This window comes from Egretta garzetta, unplaced genomic scaffold, assembly GCF_000687185.1.
Source record: "Egretta garzetta isolate BGI_Z169 unplaced genomic scaffold, ASM68718v1 scaffold442, whole genome shotgun sequence".
Lineage (NCBI taxonomy): Eukaryota > Metazoa > Chordata > Aves > Pelecaniformes > Ardeidae > Egretta > Egretta garzetta.
Window position 1 is genome coordinate 2,089,868 of NW_009258961.1, and position 23,776 is coordinate 2,113,643.

General features: G+C 41.8%; 2 protein-coding genes across 2 annotated transcripts in view; one reads left to right on the forward strand and one right to left on the reverse strand.

The window, feature by feature from the left end:
- Positions 1-8,517, forward strand: part of CLDN10 (claudin 10) — a 68,360-nt gene extending 59,843 nt beyond the window's left edge. The window contains exons 2-5 of the mRNA XM_009634594.2: positions 610-771; positions 936-1,017; positions 7,566-7,673; positions 8,403-8,517. Of these exons, the coding sequence (XP_009632889.2) occupies positions 610-771; positions 936-1,017; positions 7,566-7,673; positions 8,403-8,517 (467 nt within the window). The remainder of the gene's footprint in view (positions 1-609; positions 772-935; positions 1,018-7,565; positions 7,674-8,402) is intronic.
- A 2,596-nt stretch (positions 8,518-11,113) lies between these two features.
- Positions 11,114-23,776, reverse strand: part of DZIP1 (DAZ interacting zinc finger protein 1) — a 41,143-nt gene continuing 28,480 nt past the window's right edge. The window contains exons 12-19 of the mRNA XM_035890191.1: positions 22,738-22,883; positions 22,221-22,416; positions 21,725-21,854; positions 21,483-21,533; positions 17,591-17,793; positions 17,081-17,211; positions 11,986-12,157; positions 11,114-11,196 (exon numbers count right to left, since the gene is read on the reverse strand). Coding sequence (XP_035746084.1) covers positions 11,114-11,196; positions 11,986-12,157; positions 17,081-17,211; positions 17,591-17,793; positions 21,483-21,533; positions 21,725-21,854; positions 22,221-22,416; positions 22,738-22,883 — 1,112 coding nt within the window. The remainder of the gene's footprint in view (positions 11,197-11,985; positions 12,158-17,080; positions 17,212-17,590; positions 17,794-21,482; positions 21,534-21,724; positions 21,855-22,220; positions 22,417-22,737; positions 22,884-23,776) is intronic.

The window sequence follows — 23,776 nt, forward strand, 5'->3', positions numbered from 1 at the left end:
TGTGTGGCTAAAGCCAGCCATGCTTGTCCAGGCTTAAGTATGGCAGTAGTCTGTTTTGTCTCTAAAGGGTTACTACTGTCCGTGAAGCTGAGCACATGCTTGACTTCCTTGGAGAATGAGGGCCTTCTTGGACCCAAATGAAATGGGTGGCATGCCCAGGCAGGCCCAGGGCCCCAGCCAGGGTCAGTGCTGCCAGCGGTGTGGCATCTGCGACACGCACGCACCGCAGGACTGACGTGTAAGGCTCGCTCTCTGTGCGCAGAGTGGCTCTGCAACCCCTGACAGACGCTGTGCAGGCCACGTGGAGTTGCTCTTCAAAACCTCACGGGTACAACCTCTTGCAGATACCGTACCCAATGCCACGGGGTTATTTTTTGCAGCCCTGAATACCACAGTATGTTTCTTAGGAGCTGGGCTCAGGTGACGATGCGCCGTGAAGGGCGTACGTCACCTAGGCGAGTGCGCCCAGTGGTGAGGTGACATTACTCCAGCCAAGGTCTGGTTCGGTTTGCCACAGTGAATGCCTAGCGCGGCGCAGAGGGAGAGGAGCTGCAGCGAAACTCGTTCTGCTCCCAGTTCTCACGTGAGCCTTACTCTTTCTCACCGCAGGTTACATCCAAGCCTGCAGAGGACTGATGATCTCCGCCGTCTGCCTGGGCTTCTTCGGTGCCGTCTTTGGACTGGTCGGGATGAAGTGTACAAAAATCGGAGGCTCCGATCAGACTAAAGCAAAAATAGCTTGTTTAGCTGGACTGATTTTCATACTCTCTGGTAAATATACCTTATTTCTCTATGTTTGGGTGTTTGAAGTCATACCAGAGCTGCTGCTTTTCCGCAGAAATCCACGTGCAATTCTCCATGACTTCATTGGCTTCAGGGTCAGGCCCAAAGCTCTTCTGCTGGCTCCACTGAATGGTTTGTCTTATGCTTTTCAGGGCTGTGCTCTATGACTAGTTGTTCCCTGTATGCAAACAGGATTACGTCTGAGTTCTTTGATCCTTCTTTTGTTGCACAAAAGTAAGTACTTTCCTATACCCATAAATCTTTCAAAGAAGTAAGACCTTAAGTTTCATGCTGCGCACCAGAGCCCGTTTAGACAGAGCCCAGGTGCTTCTCCTGTTGGGCAGAGAAGAAGAGCGGAGTGCAGTTTTATTTTATCGTATTTTCCAACTGTAGTAACCATGTGCTGAAATTTAACAAACACACACCTTCCCGTACAGCGATTGCTCTGCAGTCCTTGTGCCCAGGCTTATTGCGGCTGGGCAGGGCTCTGCCCTGCTTGCCGCAGAGCAAATGGGGTTAATCAGGAGTGAAGCTCACGTTTATGTCAGAGATGCAGCAAAAGGGTCGCACAAGACAGAGGTGCTCATTAGGTGCATCATTCGGTAGGAAAGGAGGAAAAAAATTTCCTTGAGCTTTTGAGAGAAGGCGGTTCCATAAAGGTGTCAAGCAATGCTCACTCTTGACTCCTCTTGAAGAGAGGTTTTGGCAGGCTCTGCAGACTTTTTGCTGACAGATTTTCAAATCCAGATGACTAAAATTGGGATCATAAACCTTATCGTAAGCCACGATCATATAAGCACTAAGATAAATGCTTTGACTATACACATAATTAAATTTAAGGGAGTGAGTGTTTATAGAATTGTAGGATCCATACCAGAAATAATGAGCATCCCTAAACACTCCCTTTAAAGCTGTGCAAGTTCTCAGGACCTACAGAGGCAGCAATTCATGAACCAGTGCTTGGATTTTGGATTCACATCTTATCCACCAAATCTGAAAATGCTGGCTGTAAATCATAGACTTTCTTGTTTTGGCTTCTCACATAATGTAAAGTTATCTCTAAAGACAAGAATTTCAAAGTTTTCTTGGTGGTGATTCCGGAATATGTCAAGCATTGGGTATACATTTCCCTGAGACCCAAGTAAGGGCTCAGTAAGGAAGCCTAAGCCTTTCCATTTCAGCTTGATAGAAGGGAAATAGACTGAATAAATAACCTTAACTGGATCCATGTTTGCGGTAGGGCTGACACTGCTTCTCCTGTCTTGAAAATAAGTTCATATTTATTTCCTCCATAATTCTGCTGTAGTTGCTCCTTGTTTGATACGGTGAGGACAGGACCGAAAGGCCTCCAAAAGAAACAGGGATGTAACTTACTGTGAAGAAAATGGAGCCTGGCTATATGGCCAGAAGTTAATTATTCATCAGGCTTACTGTTCCTAGTGAAAAATACCATGGTTGTTGCAAGAAGTCCCTTTCCTACACTGTATTCCTACGCTCTTCTGCTGCAAAAGAGCAGGCAGACCTCACAGCGGAGTTTCCCTGCGAAGGAAGGAGAAATCCAGTTTAAATATCAAAATGAAGGTAGTAAAACATCCTCTGCGGAAATTATCTTTTTTCTGAACACCCAGCGTAGCTCAGCTGTGGGCACGCATCATCACAACGGCAAAGATAAAGGCAGAGAGGAAAGCCAGAAGTTGTAATTTGAGTTGCGCACGGTGTGTGCGGCTCATGCAGTGACCTTGCATCAGATTAATCTAACAGTGGCATTCGACTCCTTTCTCCTTCAACCAGTGTTGTCTCCGATATGTTGGAGCAATATATTTTGTTGCCGTCTGTGAACTCTTTAGTTTGCTGTGCACTGCAGAAGCAGTTAATATGCTTTGCTGGTATATTGTGGAAATTGGGCATTGGCTCTTCACTGAGAGAGGGTGCTGCTTTGGGTTTCAGCCTTTCACCTTTTACTGCGCATTTCTCTCCTGAAGTCATCCTGGCAGTGTCAAAGACAGGCTTGAGATGCTGTTAGTGGAAAAGGCATGACACGAGATGTTTAGCGTCATCTCAGCCGTCACAATTTCCTTCCAGCCTTCTGCATTTGGAAGAGGCACCCTGACTATGTATGGGTGCAGGAGGAATCAGAGACCTGCCTAAAGCTGTTGCCCAAGAGACTTCTGGTTTGAGTTTACGTCCCTAACTGAGGAACGGCAGGCACCAGGGGGACACCCTGAACCCCACCTTACTTAGAAAGAAATCTTAGGCTGGACTTCATGTCCCGATGCAAGAGTTTGCACTGCCAGTTTAAAAGAGCTCCAAAGGAATTGCTTGACCCTACATAATAACACTTGCAGAGTCGTGGGGACAGCACGGGACGCCTTGGTTCTTACAGCCAAGATGGGTTTAATTTTTCTTCAGACACCTCTAATAGGAGAAAACCCGTGCTTCTGCTTTGCTGTCTTGCTAATGTTGCTCCGGCAGCTTCTCTTCAGAAACTGTTTTGTCACTTTACTACTTTTAATTAAAAAAATGCTCTCTTATAATCTTCATCCTTTTTGTCCCTTGCCACAGTTTGCACTCCATAATCATGATCGTTCTTACTGATGAATAGGGTTAGCTTATCCAAATTATCTGACTAACTTCCCGTTCTTTTTTATAGAGAATTGTTTCCCTTCATCTTTCTTGTCTCTGAATGGATCACTCTCAGTTCACACAGGCCCTCTGTCCACTGTCCTGCTGTTACATTTGCATCTATTTTTCATTTTCCAAGATTCGTAAGATTTAGACATTAAAAATATGTATTTCCCTTGGGAAGTTGCGTAGGTTCATTGAGTAGGTAGGTATGTCCTTTACATATGCTGACACGCAGTTGGCTAAAGAAGCTTCCACTGGTTTGCTTGGGAGTTTGCTTCATGGTCTTAATGTATGTAACAACTAGAATATTTTTCTTTACTGATATTATACTTTTTTCATTTCACTGAATTCTGTCTCCCTGGATTACAGTAAAAAATCTGCTCTTAACCTGCCTGGTCAGGGTAGTTGGAGGTGGCTTTAAGAACAGAAGAGCGTGTTTCCTGCAAAGATTTTAATGATGAAGAGGGAAGGGAAGAACAGCAACTGCAGAAATTTCTTCTAAAAGCCTGTCTTTTTTTTTTGCTTTTTTTCTGGAGGTACCAATGTATGTAAGGGTTTTTTTGTATGGTAAGGTTTCTTACATACTGGATTATGATGGCAGGTTAGGGCTGGCTTCTTAAATGCTGGAAAGATGGATGGGATAAAATCCAGGGAGCCATACGCAGGTTGATACGCAATTGAAAATTTGAAGTTTTCCTCATATCCACCAGTGTAAATCAGAAAGGTTTTTTTATCTGTTTAAAGATGTGGAGGAAAGACCAATTAGGGCAGCTCTGCAACTCATTAACCTAGCGGACCGGCAGTCACCCGAGAAGGGTCCATATATGCAATCTGCCTTTACATGTTATAGTAACAAATGTTGCTTAAAAAGTACAAACGATCTCAAGAACAAAGGCTGGACCCCATGTCTTCTTTACCTACCAGTAGGCAACAGCCAGGTAACCCTTTTCTACCCAATTAAACCCAATGTAATCTTGATTTCTGTACAACTGGAGAGCTTCAGGAGGGGAGATGGCAACTGGTATCTGTCATTTGTCTCTCTCACGTTAGCCTCTGGCCAACCATTTAATGTTGTTAGACGGAAGTGTGGAAACAAACTCGCGTTTCCCACTTTCTAGGCAAATGGTCTTGGCAAGCTGTTACAGCAAGAGCCGTCCTAGGTCTTGGTCCAGGTGTGTTCTCCAGCACCGCAGTGGTCTGCACTGACTTCTGTAGGGAGCCTAACCCTGGTCCACGTACCTTAGGGATGCTCTGGCGGTACCCACGGGGATGGAGGGATCCCCAGGGTGGGGCTTGCCTCATGTTGGAGTTAGTTACTTTGATCTGCCTTTGCAGCTCATTAAAAGAGGGGCCCTGCAGGTGGTTTAGAAGTGTCCTTCGTGTGTATTTCTTGTGTGTTGACTATAATGGAATCCTAGGTGATGAGCTCTGACGTAGATACCTGATTCTATTCAGAGACCCCCCCAGTCCTTGAACAGACATAAACCTGCTCAAGTCTTGAGAAAACTGTAGCACATGGTTGGAAATGTGAGCATAGTTAGAATTAAAGCTTGATGGGTTTGGCAGATTTTGATGTCAAACAGGGCTGGGTGCAGAGTGTTCCAGGGTGCAAGGCAGCTGAGCTGTGGTCTGCAGCAGTTTAATCTGGGGGTTGGGTGCCTAAGTCCCACACTGGGTGTGGAGAACGTTGGAGGAATTTGATGCTTTTTTAGCAAGGGATGATAAATAAAAACTCTGCTTAGATGATGCAAATGGAAAATGAAAAAGAAGCCTAGAAGTTAGAGCACTAGCAGGGCCATGAAGAGTTAGGTACAAGCCCTCATGAAGCGTCCTACCCCCGAGCTCCAACGTCTCCATCTCTTTTTGGCAGTAAGTCCCTGAGTCAGAAATGACTTGAACCTGAACGTCCATCGCATCTAGCACAGATAGCCTAAGTGTGGCTTTTTCTCCCTGTGTGACTTCTTTTTTTTTTTTAAAGAAAACATGGAAAAATGATTTTTTTTTCCTCTGGCCAGTGTTCACCCTCCTGTGACCTATTGTAGAAGTTGCTATATAATTTTTGGGGTGTCTGGGCTCACGGGCAATTTTTGAGTGTTTCCACAGTGTCATACTTGTAAAGACAGAAGTTTTGTAGAACAGTTTACAGATGTTTTAAGTTATGTATTTCAGCTAATGTGAAATTAGGACCTGTTTGCATGGAAATGTTCAGAACTAGCTGAAAAGTCTGCAGCTGCACAGTCTTTCAGTTGAACAGGCAGGCTGTGAAGCAGAGGCTTTCATTCGGCTGCCTCACTAGAGCTTACAATAAATGAACTTACTAACGAAGGCTTGAATAGCACAGCCACCTGACTGATAGCTCGCACCTCAAATACTGTTCAGTTTTGGGTCACTCACTACAGGAAGGGTGTTGCATTGCTGGAGCATGTCCAGAGGAGAGCAACAAAGCTGGTGAGGGGTCTGGAGCACAAGTCTGATGGGGAGCAGCTGAGGGAACTGGGGTTGTTTAGTCTGGAGAAGAGGAGGCTGAGGGGAGACCTTATCACCCTCTACAACTACCTGAAAGGAGGTTGTAGTGAGGTGGGGGTTGGCCTTTTCTCCCAGGTAACTGGCAATAGGACAAGGGGATATGGCCTCAAGTTGCACCAGGGGAGATCTAGGTTGGACATTAGGAAAAATTTTTTCACCGAAAGGGTTGTCAGGCTCTGGAATGGGCTGCCCAGGGAAGAGTCCCCATCCTTGGAGGTATTTAAAAGACAGGCAGACGAGGTGGTTAGGGACATGGTTTAGTGGTGGGATGGCACAGTTAGGTTAATGGTTGGACTTGATCTTAAAGGTCTTTTCCAACCTAAATGATTCTACGATCCATTCTAACTGTGGATGGATGGGGGACAGGGGCCCCTGTTTTCAGCGCAGGATCCAATGAGTCAGGAGGAGATAAAGGTTTCCTCAAGGGGTAACAGGAGCAGAGAAGAAGGAGCAAGAGACACACAGTCTGTCCCAACAGTGAGGAATGTGAGACTCTGGAGGCTGTTGGGCCTGTGCTCTAATGCAGGTCATCCTGGAAGCGTTGTAAAGAGCGGCACCTCAGGTGAAGAGCTGGGGAATGGAGCAGGCAAGGGGCAGCCACAGCTTGCCGCTCGTCCTGAAGCGCCAAAGCTCAGGTTACGGGCACTGAGCTCGAGCAGGGGGAGGAAAAGAACCTCTTCCCCATGACCTTCTTTTCCTTCATTTAGTACTGTTGCTTTAGAAACTTGGACTTACCCTTGTGTGATAATGCTCCTGAAGCACCACCGTCTCCTCTCGGAGTCAAGTTTCTGGCTACAAACAATTCGTAGCTGCCCCGGGCCACAGAGGGGACCATTGATGGTGACCTGGAACTGTGGCCCAAGGGCTCGGGTGGGAGGGGTGTCTTGCAGCCTGGATCCAGCCACGGGGACTAGGGAAGCAGAAAGTTGCTTGTGCGTGTGCACATGTACACACGTGTACACCTGCATATGCGTGCATGTATGTGCATATCTGTATATGCATATGCAGATACATCTGTATCTGCATGTGCATATCTGTATATGCATATGCAGATACATCTCTATCTGCATATGCATATTGCACATGTGTGTGGATACTTATTGCGTATGCAGATTATATATATATATATAAAAACCTCATGTTTTAAGCAGGCTGGAGTGTGGACAGGGAGGGAGGGGGATCCTGAGAGCCAGAGGGGAGAGTTAAGGAGCGTTGTGGGCAGCAGCTCTCATCGATGGCTCAGTGAAAGCCCCAGTCCAGCTTGGGAGCCTGCAGGAACAAACCTGAAATGGTCCAAGGGGAGAGGAGCTGTGCACTGTGAAGGGGTCAGGAACCATGTAACCCCGCAGCCAAGCAATCCAGGGGGAGATGTGAAAAAGCCAGGCACCCTGGTTGGCTGCGTGGGGAGATCAGTGTTGCCCGAGTATACCGCAGGGACAGGGTTTGCCTCCTGAGTGAGAGGGAAATAACGAAAAGTACATGGGTGAAGGGCAGAGCTGCTGATTTTGCGATGACAAACGTCTATGCCAACGGAAAGTTATTCAGGAAGAAATAAAATTTAGTTCTTTTATTCTAAAAAACTGTTAAATTCATGCTCTCTTTTATTAAACCCATTTATTAACTTCCCGTAGGTATGAATTAGGAGCAGCTTTGTTCATTGGATGGGCTGGAGCTTCACTCTGCATAATTGGTGGCAGTATATTCTGCTTCTCAATAGCTGAAAACAGTAATTCTCCAAGGTAAAACACAAGCTGTACTTCCTGAAAGAAATCAATGTACCCGCTATATATATATATGTGTGTGGCTTGATTACTTTTCCAAAACCCTTTGTAGTGTGGTTCAGAAAAGGATCATGGGGACGAAAGAAAATAATGGGTTTTAAGGATAATGCTCTGTCCATCATTAATGTAATTAAGAAAAGCTGTTGACTCAGAACAAAAACTCGTGTTTAGATGTACTTGATAAATTTACTACAGCTGCAATAAAAAAGCATTCACTGATGCAGGCAAAGTGGTCAGGTCACCTCACAGAAGTGAATAGGCAAGTTTGTTTAATCACAAATCATCAGATGAGAAGTGAGGGAGGTGAAGGACAGCGGTGGGGGCAGCAGGACCTCCAGCAGCAGCAGAGGGGCGATCGTGAAGAGGCATAGCTGGAGGAAGTAATTTTTCACCAAGGGTCTGCCACAGCCTAAATATTTCAGGATCAGGCCCTAATTTACTTGGCTGTGAATGAGGGATATGAGTTTTTATATAAAGTGAATTGTGAAGAGGGATGCTGGGGGGGAAATGTCAAACTAGAGTAAGACCGCAGAGGCAAGGAAGGTGTCCCCCCTGCCCCCTCCCCTGAAATATATAGGTACGTTCCTATACATTTCTTCTAGTTTTATATTGCCGTAATGCTTGGATTTAGAGGGGTTACCTGTCTGTAGGATGAGCTGTAAATGGTTGATTCTCTTTTCTTTTCAGGAGGGGCTACGCATATAATGGAGCCACATCTGTGCTGTCCGCTCGTACGAAGGTCCACAACAGCGTCCCAGACAAAACCCCACCAAAGCACTTTGACAAGAACGCTTACGTCTAATTCCACTGTTGGCAGATTCAAAGCGTTTTAAAAATGAGTTTGTACGTTTCATGCTGAGTGATTTTTCCCCCAACCCCAATGTAATTACTACTAAGACAATGACTTTTTGAAACATGTAACTTGCAGCTTTTTGCATATTGATGTAAATTTTGTTATGTAATATTTTAAGATTGATGTTGATATTGTAAAGTTTGTACCCAGAAATCATGAGCTGATGTTGCTTTCTTGAAAAAAAAAATAAATGGGGTATTTACCAACTCAGTGTGTCAGTTGCTTACGGGAATGGCATCACACGCGTCAGACTGACTGCAGTGCATCACTGCACCCGTTTCTGAAACAGGTTCCATACTGGACAAAACAGCCATACTCCGTGCAGGTTAACATGTAAAATACCTCACCACTCATTAGCAGTGATGTCGGGATTGCAGAGCACATCGTCACTGCAGTGCTAGACGATGACAGTCAGTGGGAATCAGCAGGCTGAAACACGTCCAGAGGAGAGCAACGAAGCTGGTGAGGGGTCTGGAGCACCAGTCTTACGAGAAGCGGCTGAGGGAACTGGGGTTGTTCAGCCTGGACAAGAGGAGGCTGAGGGGAGACCTTATCGCCCTCTACAGCTGCCTGACAGGCTGTAGTGAGGGGGGCGTTGGTCTCTTCTCCCAGGTAACGGGCTATATGATGAGAGGAAATGGCCTCAAGTTGCACAAGGGCAGGTTTAGGTTGGACTTTAGGAAAAATTTCTTCACTGAAAGGGTTGTCAAGCAATGGAACGGGCTGCCCAGGGAAGTGGTTGAGTCCTCATCCCTGGAGGTATTTAAAAGATGAGGTGCTGAGGGACATGGTTTAGTGGTGGGGGTTAGGTTAACAGTCAGACTTGATGATCTTAAAGGTCTTTTCCAACCTAAACGATTCTATGAGTCTATGATTCTAACTTGGTCAATTTGGTGCCATAGGAATAAGAAGAGGAAGAGGATGGGTGAAGTAGAAGACTTGGGGGAGGCAGGAGGAGGTACTAAGAAGAGTCAGGGCCAGTGGTTACGAAAACCCTCACCAGAGAGGGTCTCGCATGGCCCAAGAACAATGCATGTATGAGAAGACGGCTGCAGGCGTGATCGTGAGCATCCGTGTGCATGTCAGGGAGAGGGAAGGTTGAGGCTGCAGCCTTCGGGGAGTTTTGCGGTGGGCAAGCCAAGGCTTGGAGACAGTTCCTGCGTTCTACATTTGCTTTGCACCACCAGGCCCTTGCCTGGCCTCAGCGCTCACCCCTGCTGGCGACAAGGCACTTGGAGGGGTGGTTTTCATTCCCTCCCGCTGGGCAGGGTGCCTGGACGCCTTTGGCTCCAGAATGGCTCCAAGCCACTGGGTTATGAAAGAGAAGGAAAAACCCCAGGCAGTACCAGCTGGCCTGCTCTGCCAATGACATCCCTGAAGGGCTGACCGAATAAAAGCAATCAATACTTAACAGCACTTTTTAGATAATCCCGAATTAGGTACAACAGGACAAAAATTCAGCTAGTACTTTTTTTTTTTTGGGAGCCCTGTCCATAGAAATGCCATGGCTTTTGAGGGAATATTTGTACAATGATTCAATAAATGAGATCAGAGATTATGAATAACCACAAAATGCTTTCTAGACTGGGACCCTTAAAATTAGACACAAACTCAGGTCTGTCTTGAGGCTTGAACCGATGGACCCTTGGAGTTTCCTTCTGGAACAAGGGTGTAAACATAAAAAATTAATAGTCCTATTTATCAATGGCACAAAACCTGTTCTATCATACTGTAGCTGATACCATCTAAAATACGTCAAAACTACAAAGCCATTCAAGGTTCTTTTTATTTTACCTTACTTTTGTATTTCGTTTAAGTCAAAACACTGTTGTGGTGTTCTTAAGGCGGCAGCCAATATGGACAAAACAGAAATCTGAAAATACTTGCACAAGGGCAGGTCAGTACTTTCTTCACCTTAGCTTGACATTTTAATTTCTTTTCCAATTTTTGTGCTTTTATGTTAATGAAGACTCAACTCTCATCAAAAAAAGAAAAAAAAAGTCACTTACCAAAACAGGAGGCATTTAATAATAACTGGCTTTATAGCTGAGGCCTTTTTTTCCTTTTCATTTGGTGTTTATTGTAAACCATGTTAGAAATGTAACATTTTACTATATGGAAATATTTTATTTAAAATGTTCACAATTTTATATAAAGTTTATGATAAAATACAAGAAAATGTGCATTAAAAAAATTTATAAAGTAATACTCTGGAGTAAATTCTGTTCATTGGTTAACAGGCTTTCTTGCAAAACCAGTTTCAATCTTTAATGTAAACATTAGAGGCAAAATCTTCACCTCAGTGAAATCAAAAGAGACTTTCACCACTGAGTTCATGAGATTCGCAAACAGACGTGGCCAGCAATGTGTATACAAATATTCTTGTTTTAAACTCAGGAGTGAAAGACACAAGAGCTCTCTAAACTGTATTCCTTGTTACTACATGACCAATATGAGACATGAACAGGAAACACTCGATGCTTTCAACTACATTTTCAAGCCCAACAGAACCTGAAAGCAGTACCTCCCATCAGGAATGCAGCAATTATATATCTGAAGAATCACTCCAGTCTGTTACAGTGACTAAGCTGCTTTTTAACGTGCTTGTATTATCAGCTTCATGAGGGCCTGTTAAAATAACAAAAAAATTTAATGATTATTAGTAATATTTTGGGGGTATTTTTACTCTGTATTTATCTGTGAGATAAAACCACATGCTATGTGAGCAAACACCTGTGGACTTTAGGAAGTCCAGAACTTCAAACGGTGAGGGAATTACAAGTGTTGATAATATGAAGGCTGTTTCTGTCACAGAATACAATGCACAGTACAAGCAGTCAGTGTCAACATTACTTTCCCTTTAAAAATAACCCTAAGTATCTTTACGTAACTGACAGAGTTTTAACCTTTAAGTACACTGAAATGTTAGGGCTTGAAACTACTATCTAAGTTCCATGTAAGATTAAGGCTATTACTTTACCAGTAGCTCAAATATTTGTCTCAGCCTGGTAGGTCACTTAGATATCTTGAACAAACCTGAAATTTGATTATTATTCTTAAGACAAAGTAAAACAATTTCCCTACTCCCTTAAATTTGGGAAGGGATTAAAAAAAATCCTGGATGATTAATTTTTAAGACAAGGTTGAAGCCTGATAGTACTATATATTTAAAAATCTCAAATTTAAGTTTCTTGGCATCTCTTTGTATTTATGTGTGTGTTGTTTACGTACAAGTATTTATCATAAATATGTATGATATTTATATGACATAAAACCCAAGTACACAGTTTTCCTTACTTGTTATTTTCTTATAAAATACCATATATTGAATTAGAATGTGTAATACAGTATACTTAAGTTCTCCTCTAGGTGTGTTAGGCGCTTAAGGCTTATAATGTAGAAATATGAATACGTTACCTTCCTCCTTTGGTACGCTTGTCTTCGGAAGACCCCAGGCATGTACCACAGATGCAGCGTTTGAATCATTTTTCTGAACTGTCAGTGCCTTCTGGCCTCTATCATCTTTCATTAATAAAAAGTCTTCTTCTACTGACGATATATCCCAGTCATCTTCGTCAACTTCTGTGAACTAATAGGGAGAAGAAAAAACATGCATTTTTCCGCTGTCTGTTCAAGTTGTGCCGAGATCTTCCATAAACTCAGTAATGTGAAACTGCTAAGGAAAAATGCACTGGCACATGGCCTTTATGACATCTATCACCACAATTTTAAAATCCACATAATTCAATTACCTAAATGATATTCATTCACTATTATAGTTCTAAAGCCAAAAGTGTTTGGGTTTTTTTTTAAGTCAGGAACTGCAAAAGTTAAAAAGTTCTGTCAGTTTCGTAACTGGCAGAAACCTATGTTTTCAGGTATTACATGTCTAACTTAAAAAAGGATCACCTTTTCTGGGATATTAGCTATTCCAATGAGATGGGAAGTCCTTTAAGCATTAGAACATACATTACTTACATGAAAATAAAGACATGATGTGTTATCATGCAAGTTGGCAGTTTAGTTTGCTATTTAAGCATTCTGTAGTCACACCAGAAGAAATTAATATTGCAATAAAGGCCTTTTCAATTTAAAACTAATTTATTTAAAAAGAAAAATAAATAATGAAAGTTAAAAAAACCACATGGTGCTCAAAGTTAAAATATATATTCCTCTTAAGACTCACAGTCAGCATGTATATTTTTAATTAAGTGGTGGATTTGCATAATGAGTTCACAAAATGAGAGTCAAGTGAAACAGATGAACCTGAAGGCAACAAGTCCATGGTCTTTCTTATCTCATCTGCCTGAGAACTAAATATCTTCACTCAGATTTTGAAAGAAGAGCTACAGTATTTCCCTGTTTGTCCATCAGATGTGGTTCAATGGAATCAAGCCATTATTAGAGAGCTTAACTGTGGAATGCGAGAGGTGGTTTCTCACAAAGCTAAAACCTTATTTCACTGGAATCTCTCAATATTACAGTAAGATACAGAAGGTGCTTATATTGCACAGAAGAAAGACTCAGATGCTATTAGAAAACAATGTAAGGTATGTACATACTAGAGAAAAATCAGCAAATATGAACGTGTCATGTGTCTCGAAAGGAAGGAGGAGACTGCAGTAGTGCTCTATCTTGCAACATAATTCAATGTTAACATTGCAAACTGTTTTTTAAAAACAGACAGATCTGCTCAGTGTGCTGTATTATTAACATACCAGGATTCAACATTTTGCTGTTTTAAATTAGCTGCATTTGGAGGGTGTGGTAATGTCAGTCACATATATTGAGAAATGCTGAAGGAAGAGGTTCCTCAAATATTCATTAAGTCCCAACTGATTTTTAAAGTACAAAATACAAAGAAAAATGTCAACTTCCAACAGAATTCAGTTTTGATCAAGTGTAAATACACAGAACCAATCAAAACTGCTAAGCAGTTTTATTACCTCAAAGCCTTACTCCAAATACCATAATCTGTACAATCTCTGTACAGGTGAACTCAAGTAATACAGCTTCAGGTAAGCACAAAACTAATTTTCTCTAAAATGTTTCTGAAGCAACTTCTGCAAAAAATGGCCTTTATAAAACATGACAATGGAATGACTTACAAAGGTTTTAATGGTATTGTGGGTTTTGAGAACAACCATTAGCAGCTATAAGTATTTATGCTATTAGTATTTAAGCTAATAAAAAAATCAGATTTTCAGAGAAACCATCATTCCAATGGCATTTTGTGCTTATGTCTTTGGGCACCTTTGAAAATCCCACCTAAAATGTGAAGAATAAACTTAAACTATATACTTACATTCAAACATACAAATATGGACATGAATATATGCACATTCACATACAATTAGCAAGAATACAAGATGGTGTGTTGTTCTGTAAAGATTCCATAAACAAAGTATGAATGCCTGCCCTGAGTTCATAACTCATTTCAAAGTCATCATGTCCATACAGCAACACACCACCGTGTTAATACATCAGGGACACAGTGTATTCTAAATTAATTATAGCAAAAATATTTTTCATGGAATCATGGAATGGTTTGGGTTGGAAGGGACTTCTAGAGGTCATCTAGCCCAACACCCTGCCATGGGCAGGGACATCTTTCACTAGATCAGGTTCCTCAAAGCCCTCTCCAACTTGACCTTGAACACTTCTAATGATGGGGCACCCACAACTTCTCTGGCCAGCCTGTTCCAGTGTCTCACCACCCTCATCATAAAAAATTTCCTCCTTATATCCAATCTAAACTTACTCTCAGTTTAAGTCCATTGCCCCTTGTCCTGTCACTACAGGCCTTGGTAAAAAGTTTTTCTCCATATTTCTTCTAAGCCCCCTTTATATTTTGAAAGGCTGCCATCAGGTCTCCCCAGAGCCTTCTTTCCTCCAGGCTGAACCACCCCAACTCTATCAGCCTGTCCTCATAGGAGAGGTGCTCCAGCCCTCAGATCATTTTTGTGGCCCTCTTCTTGACCCACTCCAACAGCTCCATGTCTTTCTTGTACTGGGGACCCCAGAACTGGACACGCTATTCCAGGTGGGGTCTCATGAGAGCAGAGTGGAGGGGCAGAATCACCCCCTCAACCTGCTGGCCATGCTTCTTTTCATGCAGCCCAGGATATGACTGTCTTTCTGGGCTGCAAGCACACATGGCCGGCTCATGTCCAATTTTTCATTCACCAGTATCCCCAAGTCCTTCTCCACAGTGCTGCTCTCAATCCATTCATCCCTCAGTCAGTATTGATATTGCGGATTGTCCCAGGACCTTGCGCTTGGCCTTGTTGAACTTCATGAGGTTCACATTGGCCCACTCCTCAAGCCTGTCAACATCCCTCTGGATGGCATCCCTTCCCTCCAGCATGTCGATTGCACCACTCAGCTTGGTGTCATCTGCAAACTTGCTGAGGGTGCACTCCATCCCACTATGTCACTAATAAAGATACTGAACAGTACTGGTCCCAGTACACACCTTGGAGGGACACCACTCATTCCTGATTTCAACTTGGACATTGAGCCATTGAGTATAACTCCTTGGATGTGGTGATCCAGCCAGTTCCTTATCCATCTAACAGTTCAGCCATCAAACCCGTATGTGTACAATTTAGAGTTAAGAATGTTGTTTGGGATAGTATCAAATGCCTTACAGAGTCCAAGTAGATGACATCAGTAGCTCTTCCCTTGTCCATTGATGCTGTCACTCCATCATAGAAGGCCACTAGATTATTCAGGCATGATTTGCCCTTGGTGAAGCCGTGCTGGGTGTCTCTAATCACCTCCCTGTCTTCCATATGTTTCAACATATCTTCCAGGAGGATCTGTTCCACAATCTTACCAGGCACAGCAGTGAGGCTGACTGGTTGGTAGTTCCCAGGTCCTCCTTTTTATCCTTTTTAAAAATGGGTTTGATGTTTCCCTTTTTTCAGTCAGGGACTTCACCTGACTGCCATGACTTTTCAAATATGATTCAGAGTGGCTTGGCAACTACATCAGCAGATTTCCTTAGGACCTTGGGCAGCATCTCATCAGGTCCCATGGACTTAGGTATGTTCAGGTTCCTCAGGTGGTCTCGAACCTGATCTTCTCCCACGATGGGAAGGACTTCATTCCCCCAGTCCCTGCCTTGAGGTTCAGGGGCTTGAGAAATGTGGGAAGAGAGGTTACCAGTGAAAACTAAGGCAGCTTTAAAACATAGATCTTAAGATCTTTGCTACAGCTTTTTGCTCTTGAAGCTGAAATTCCTTAACACAGTGGCCATCTATAGATCTTCACAAAATATAACATCCCCTAAATTTAACTGAGAACACTTCACAGTCTCGTATCATCTGACATTGCACATAATTTGAAAGTAACATTTGGACAGAAAAATACACTGTAATAGTCATGTCTGAGTTGATAAATTTGAGTCTGGTGTGATTTGCAGCTTCCACCCAGTCAATGAACAAGTTAAGTGTCACCAGTGGCAACTAAAAGCACACACCCTAAATGCGATTACCCTACCATTACAGCTAAAATTGATTAAGACAATCTCCCCTTTCTGGAAACTGAAATAGAAGTGTCACTGTTTCTGGGAGGAGTGATAAATTTCAGATTTAACTGTTAGTCAGGAAGCCCTAAGGTATCAGTTTTATTATGGATAACAGGATTTTCAGTAATTATTATTTGTTTATTTAGTGAAAAAATATTTTCTTGAATGCTAGAACTAGCATCTGGCTGTCTACTTCAATATAATAACAACTACTAAAGCTGAAATAAATAGCACTATCTGCTGTTGACTTCCGATTTGGAGTAACTTTTGTTCTTAAAAAATCATTCAGGCAAAGATCAATTTACATCAAAGTGGCTATCCAATTATAAAACTCTAAACTGAGGGGAAAACTGGGACCGTAGGAGCCTGAGGGGTAAATAATAAGTTGTGTTAGTATTCTGATTGTGAACACATGCCATACTCAATGGACAGACATCAGTGATATCTCTGATGTCGTTTGAAAACAGTGTATGACTGTAAATAGTTGCAGTAGAAGAAATACTCAAAAATGGAATTTGTCCCCTCATTAAAATGTATTTAGAAGTTCCATATCAGATAAAGCTCTAGAAATAAAAATGTTTTAAAATATTAGATAAGCAAATCCATTTTTCCCCTATCAAAACAAGATACTAGGAAAACAAGTAAAGGAGGACTCTCTCTAGGCTGCTAGAATACGAGATAAAATCTACACCGATTGTGCCCAAACTTTAGGCTAGCTGTAGTGATCCAAAATAGTCATGGCATAAGCTAATAAGCAGTGTGGATGAAGAGGTCACTTGCCACAACTCAACTGCTAGCACTTTTCTATATACCAGTGCAGACGTACCCAAAAAGACTACTTAGCTCTAATTACAAAACTGTCTTTGAGAATTAAGTAAGTTCTTCATTGCATCAAGATGGTTTCAGCATGAAAAAAAAAGTTATAGATATATATCTAGTTCAATTACTTAATGAAATAATAATGGCTATTAAAAGTGATACCTTCAGTTCTTGCACCTCTTCTTTCTTAATAAATGCCTGTGCAACATTAATCCCTCCAGCTGGTTTGTTCTTATTTCCATGGTTAGAAAGACTCTTTCCAACTTGTTCCGTCAGTTTTTGAATAACTGCTCCTAAAGTTCATAAAAAATTATATTGACAGTTTCCATTCACAAGTAAGGGGCTTTACTGTAAACCCTCTAGAAATCTTCCACAAAGGAAAAATGAGTAAAAGGCTGAGAAAAACCTTTTTAGACAAGTCTCTCTGAGGCACAGACTGTCTCTTTTTCTGCATTTATGTAAACCAGCATGCTACACACCTAATTTGAACTGACATCTCTAAGTACTACATTAATATAAACATATTAGCAAAACCATAAAGCGCACACAAATACACATACACTCAAGACTAGACAGTCTGCCTTCATTACGTTTTCTAACACAGAAATATTATCAGGAAATGAAAAATCATGCACAGCTGTTACAACATGCATACAAAAGCAGTGACAAAACCTTTTGAAGTTTTCACAGGTGTTCCAGTTTCTTCAATTTCACTTCCCTCCATCCCATCCATATCGCCTTTGCAAGAAGCCTTCTGAAAAGCACTGACTTTGCTGCTTGATGTTTTTGACTGCTTTTGCAATAATTCTGGTGATATGTAAGCCTGCTTAATATCGTCTTCATCTACTTCTTCCTCTGAACTGAATGGTGGAGTTCTAGGGAAAAAACACATACAACCCAAGGACTTAGTGGGTTTCAGTGACTGCATTGGTATATACATATTTAAGCTTCCTTGTATTTGCCTTTCCAGTAATATGTGCATTTTTCTTATGTAAAAAAACCCAGGAGGTGCCATAAATTCTAACTATCCATAAAACTATTTAAAAGAAATCATGCTGCTAAGTAAACTCAGAGTTATCACAAAATGATCTCTTATATAGACACGATTATTTCCATCTATGCAACTATCTTTACAAAACAACAGACCAATATATAACAAGTTTTGCCAGGCAAACAAAGATAGGCTTTCATGGATCAGCAGGGAGATAAAAATACGGGGTCAAGGAATCTGTGCCACAGAAAAAGTCTGTTCTGACATTCTGTTAGATGAAAATTATTCTGGAATTTTTCACTGCAGGAATCATAGAATCACAGAATACCAGCTTGGAAGGGACCTCAAGGATCATCTGGTCCAACCTTCCTAGGCAAGAGCACAGTCTAGACAAGATGGCCTAGCACCCTAACCAGCTGAGTCTTGAAAGTGTCCAGGGTGGCAAAGTCAACCACATCCCTGGGGAGATTATTCCAATGGTTGACTGTTCTCATGGTGAAAAATTTTATTCTTGTGCCTAATCAGAATGTCCCCAAGAGTAACTTGTATCCATTCCCCCTTGTCCTCTCCACGTGACTCCTTGTAAAAAGGGAGTCTCCATTTTCTTTGTAACTACTCTTGAAGTACTGGTACATGGTGATGAGATCCCCTCTAAGCCATCTTTTCTCAAGGCTGAATAAACCCAGTTCTCTCAGCTTTTCTGCATATGCCAGGCTTCCCCATCCTCTGATCATCTTGGTGGCCCTTCTCTGCACCCCCTCCAGCCTGCCCACAGCTTTTTTGTATGGCAGGGACCAGAACTGTATACAGTATTCCAGGTGTGGCCTGACAAGCGCTGAGTAGAGTGGGATAATGGCTTCTTTATCTCTGCTGGTGATGCCCTTTTTGATGCAACCCAGCATCCTATTGGCCGCCTTCGCCGCAGCAGCACACTGCTCACTTACATTGAGCTTCCTCTCCACCAGGACCCCGAGGTCCCTTTCCACAGAGCTGCTCTCCAGCCAGGTGGATCCCAGCCTGTGCTGCACTCCTGCATGTTTTCCCAGGTGCAAGCCCTTACACTTGTCCATGTTGAACTTCATAAAGTTCTTGTTAGCCTACTCTTCCAGCCTATCCAGGTCTTCCTGTAGAGTGGCTCTCCATTCCAGAGTGTCTACTTCCCCACTCAATTTGGTGTTGTCTGCAAACTTCATCAGGTTACACTTGGTCCTGTCATCAAGATCTCTTGTGAAGATATTGAATAACATTGGGCCCAATATCGATTCCTAGGGGACCCCACTTGTGATGGGTTGCCAGTTTGAAAAAGCTATTTACCACCACCCTTTGGGTGCAGCCTGTCAGCCAAATCCCCACCTACTGCACACATCACTTGTCTAGGCCATAATGCATCAATTTATCCAGGAGGAGGCTGTGGGGAACTGTGTTGAAAGCCTTGGAGAAGTCCAGGTAGATGATGTCCACCGCTTACCCTATGTCAACAAAGCAGGTCACTTTATCATAGAAGGCCACCAGATTCGTCAAGGACGATCTGCCCTTAGTGAAGCTGTGTTGGCTTTTCCCAATCATGTGCTTCATTTGGCTTGTGATGGCCCCCAGGAGAATTCGTTCCATAACTTTCCTGGGGACTGAAGTAAGACTAATGGGCTTGTAATTACCCGGATCCTCCCTTGAGCCCTTCTTGCAGATCGGAGTAACATTTGCCTTCCTCCAGTCCTCTGGAACATCCCCTGATCTCCACAACTTCTCAAAGATTATGGAGAGTGGCCTCGCAATGACATCAGCCAGCTGTCTTAACATCCTTGAGTGGATGGTGTCAGGGCTCATCGATTTGTAGGGGTCAAGCTCCTGTAGTAATTCACATACTAACTCTTCCTTCACTGATGGTGGTCTATGTTTGGATCAACCTCAATTTTCCTTCCCAAAGCCTGGGACCCAACAGTGCTGGTAATGACAGGTGAAGAAAGTGTTGAAAACCTCTGCCTTTTCAGCATTGTTGGTGACCGATTCACCTCTTCTGTTTAACAGTGGGCCTATGTTTTCCTTCTGTTTCTGCTTGTTTTTTACACACCTGAAGAACCCTTTCTTGTGATTTTTGACATCTCTGGCCAGTTTCAATTCAAGCTGGGCTTTTGTTTTTCTAACTGCATCTCTGCACACTCTGGCAATGTCCTTGTACTTCTCAATGGATAATCTTCCACTTCTCCATCTCTGGTACACTTTTGGTATTGAGCAGACCCAGGAGCTTGCAGTTGAGCCAAGGGTGCCTCTTGCTCCACCTACTTCCCTTTCCTTTATAGGAGATAAACTGGTTTTGTGCTTCCAGGAGAGCGTTCTTGAAGAACCCCCAGCACTCACTATCTCCTTTATCCTCCATGGAAGCATCCCACGGAATCCCTCCCAGCTGAGCTCTGAGAGAGCTGAATTTTGCTCTTCTAAAATCTCAAAAAACCTTTGTCTTTAGTACTAACCTTCAGCTTGCTCAGCAGGACCCCAAACTCACAGTATTCTGATTGCTGCAGCCAAGGTTGTTACTAACCAAGATATTACAAAGCAGGTTTTCTTGGTTTGTGAATAGCAAGTCCAGCAGTGCCTCATTCCTTGTTGGCACATCTAACATTTGTATGAGGAAACAGTCCTCTATGCATTCCAGGAACTTGATGGATGACATGCGAGCTGCTGTATTGTTCTCCCAACAAATGTCTGGGTAGCTGAAGTCACCCGGAAGAACCAGCTTGGTTTGGATTGGTAGCCGATGCCTGCTGTAAGATCCCTCTTGGAGATGACCAGTCTGATCTTGACCCAGAGGCATTCACTAGGGCTTCCACAATTGCCATAGTTGACTTCTATACATTCAAGGTTCTCCTTAACAGAGAGCGTGACGGTGCCTCCTCTTCTTCCCTGCCTGTCTTTACAAAACAGCCTATAGCCATCCATTGCAATCCTCCAGTCATGTGAGTTCTTCCACCGCGTTTCAGTTATTCCTATGATACCATAACTTTTCTGACCGGGCACAGAGCTCCAGTTCCTCCTGCTTGTTTCCCAGACTGTGTGCATTTGTATACACACACTTGAGGTGGTTGCTCTTCTGGTTCACATCTTGGGAGACAGTTAAGGAACACTTGTTGCCGCACTGGTTGGCCTGACTTACTCCCCAGAAAATTACAAAGTAATGTGCCTGATGTGAGTGGAATCTGGAATATTGTGTTTAATTTTGGTCATAGTAAGAAAATGTTGACAAACTGAAAAAATAAGGTCACCAAAGTCTTTAAATGCTTTTAACAGGCTCAGAAAAAGCATCTGAGAACAAAACTAAAGGAAGCGATACTACCCGATTTTACTGAATGTCCCTCTGTGGTTCACAACAAAGAAAACATCTGCTGAGAGAAGAACATGCTGTCTTTCAGGGATTATAACAACAGACTCAAATGGAATAATACTTTAAATCAAAGTATGAAATATAGAGTCCAGAAAGTGTTTACAATTTCAGCTCAAGAGTAGCTTTTGCACAGCAAGCATGTGAATATTCAGTCACCAGAAATGTTTTCTTCAAAAATACAAAAGAACAAAACATACGTGATACTAGATGTCTTTCTGGAAACTCCATTTCCAAAAAGCTTCCTGGATCTAAAAATAACAAGACAAGTTATTTCAAGACTGACAGTCAACTAAGTAAGCATAAAGTTTATAGAGAAGTAATGTGAATTCTTTGCTCAATTCTTACGATATTAGCAGGAAATATTCACATCAGTCACAAAAACCCAAACCCATAGGATTGTTACCTGAGGTATGCATACTATGAGAATAGCATCTCTTACTTTGGTGTAGATGTATTCTCAGTGGTTGCTGTTCTTTGTTCAGCTGGGCGGACAGCTGTTGAAGACCGTTTTACTGTTTTTTGTGGTGTGGCAGATGAGGGAATTCCTAACTGATTGAACTTCTGTTTATCTACAAGAGAAGTTATCTATCTCATTATTAGAAATTATGTTTGGTATCTTTTATATTTAATTTCTAAAATTAAAGACGTCTCTGCTGCGGATTTTAGTTTTACAAAAAAGAAGAAAAAAAAGTAATTTTTTTCTTCAAAGCAGTTCAGAGTTACCACATATCTGGTCAACACAGGAGCTAAGATTTCTGCAGTTAAACACAATGTCAAGAACCCTTTAAAGGAAACTGTTTAGTTGGCCATAATTCTATAGAATATTTATATGAAAAAATATGAAAGCAGCTATACAGAAATGTTGCTAAATAAAACCTTAAATAGGAGTTATAAAATGTAAGAGAATGAAAAAAAAAAACAAAAAACATTTTAACCTTCAGAAGGAAGCTGAGGACAGGAAACAGGTCTATTACAAGATGACGATTTCTCTTCAACCCTAAAGCTAACTTGGCGTTCAAGATGCTCTCGAATTCGCTGAATGTCAGGCTCTTGCTTCTGTTTGCATTCTCTAGCAGATTGAATAGCACGCAAAATTTTATTTAAGCGCTCATTTGGGATACCGCGAACACCCTAAGGAAACAAATTGTATTGTAAACACAGGGGCTATTAGTTCTGGGATTTCTATCCTACAATCATATACATGATTTTAAACTTCAAATATCACAAAGCTTGTAGAAAAATCACAAAAGTTGGTAACACAGCTCACAGGTGTAGCCTTATCCTCCACAACTGTAATTTGATGAACATCCTCTCAGGTTAATGAATTACACTTATTTATAACATGTGAAAATTTAGCTTTGGATTTTATAGGTTGAGGGTTGTGGTACAGGAGTGAAAAAGAATAGCAAAAAAGCGGGACAATTTATTTTCAATAACTCAAAATAATCTTACTGCTTTAATTCCCAAGGATTCAAGCTTCTCCTCCAGGGCTTGCTCCAAAACAACTCGTAATTCTTTAGTTAAAGAAGGATCAGTCTTCAAAGCATTTATTAAATAGTGGTTACTTCTAACTGTTTTATGATCACCTTTCTCAATTTCTGAAATAAGAATGGAAAAATGCATTTAAGGGACATTTGAAAAATCCACAGTACACGAGACAATTAAAAACTGCACTGAAGCATGCATTTTTTAGAAACACTATAGAGATACATGCACACTTTTTGTCTACATGGAGTTGTATTCTTTTTAAAATCCTGGGCTAGCTTACAAAAGTCAGCTCACCTGGAATCTATACCTCAGCACCTTGTACTCACCATCACAAGTATCTTTTATTTATTTTTCTTGTTACAGAATCACTGTAAAGATATATGGCTGAATATTTAGCAACAAAGATCTTTACTTTTAGAACAGTCCTTGGAAACTTCTGATAAAGAAAGACTACCTTCTGGTAATTAAGTTCTCTAAAAGTGATACTTCAAATCAAAGCTGAACTCTAGCAGGAATTAGAAGAGGAATATGACAAACTTGTTCTCAAGAAAAGTTTCACACAACATAATGTTCTCTGATAAAAAACACCTACTGAAACAAAATCTTTGGAAAGTTTTAACGCTTTCAGAAGTCTTGGTAAAGACAAAACCTTAGTCTGAGGCAGACCATTTCACAGAAAATACATGATGGAGAATACTTATCTTCAAAACTCTTTCAAGGACAAAGTTCAGTGTCGTGTTTTCTTCCATGCAGGTCTATGACATCATACATACTTAAAAGCAGACAAAGAAGTTTCTCTCTCTTTTCCTTGCTTTAAGTGTCAGTAATGCCATGAACTCTTATGCAAGTAATAAAGAATCATCTAGACAGATTCTTCCATCTAAATTAAAGACTGACATTTAAGTTAGGCCAAAGTATTATAGGGTTATACAAAGGAGTAAAGACACAAAACATACCCATTTAGAACCTGCCTATAAAGTGTCTCTGGCAAGACAAAGTTTTA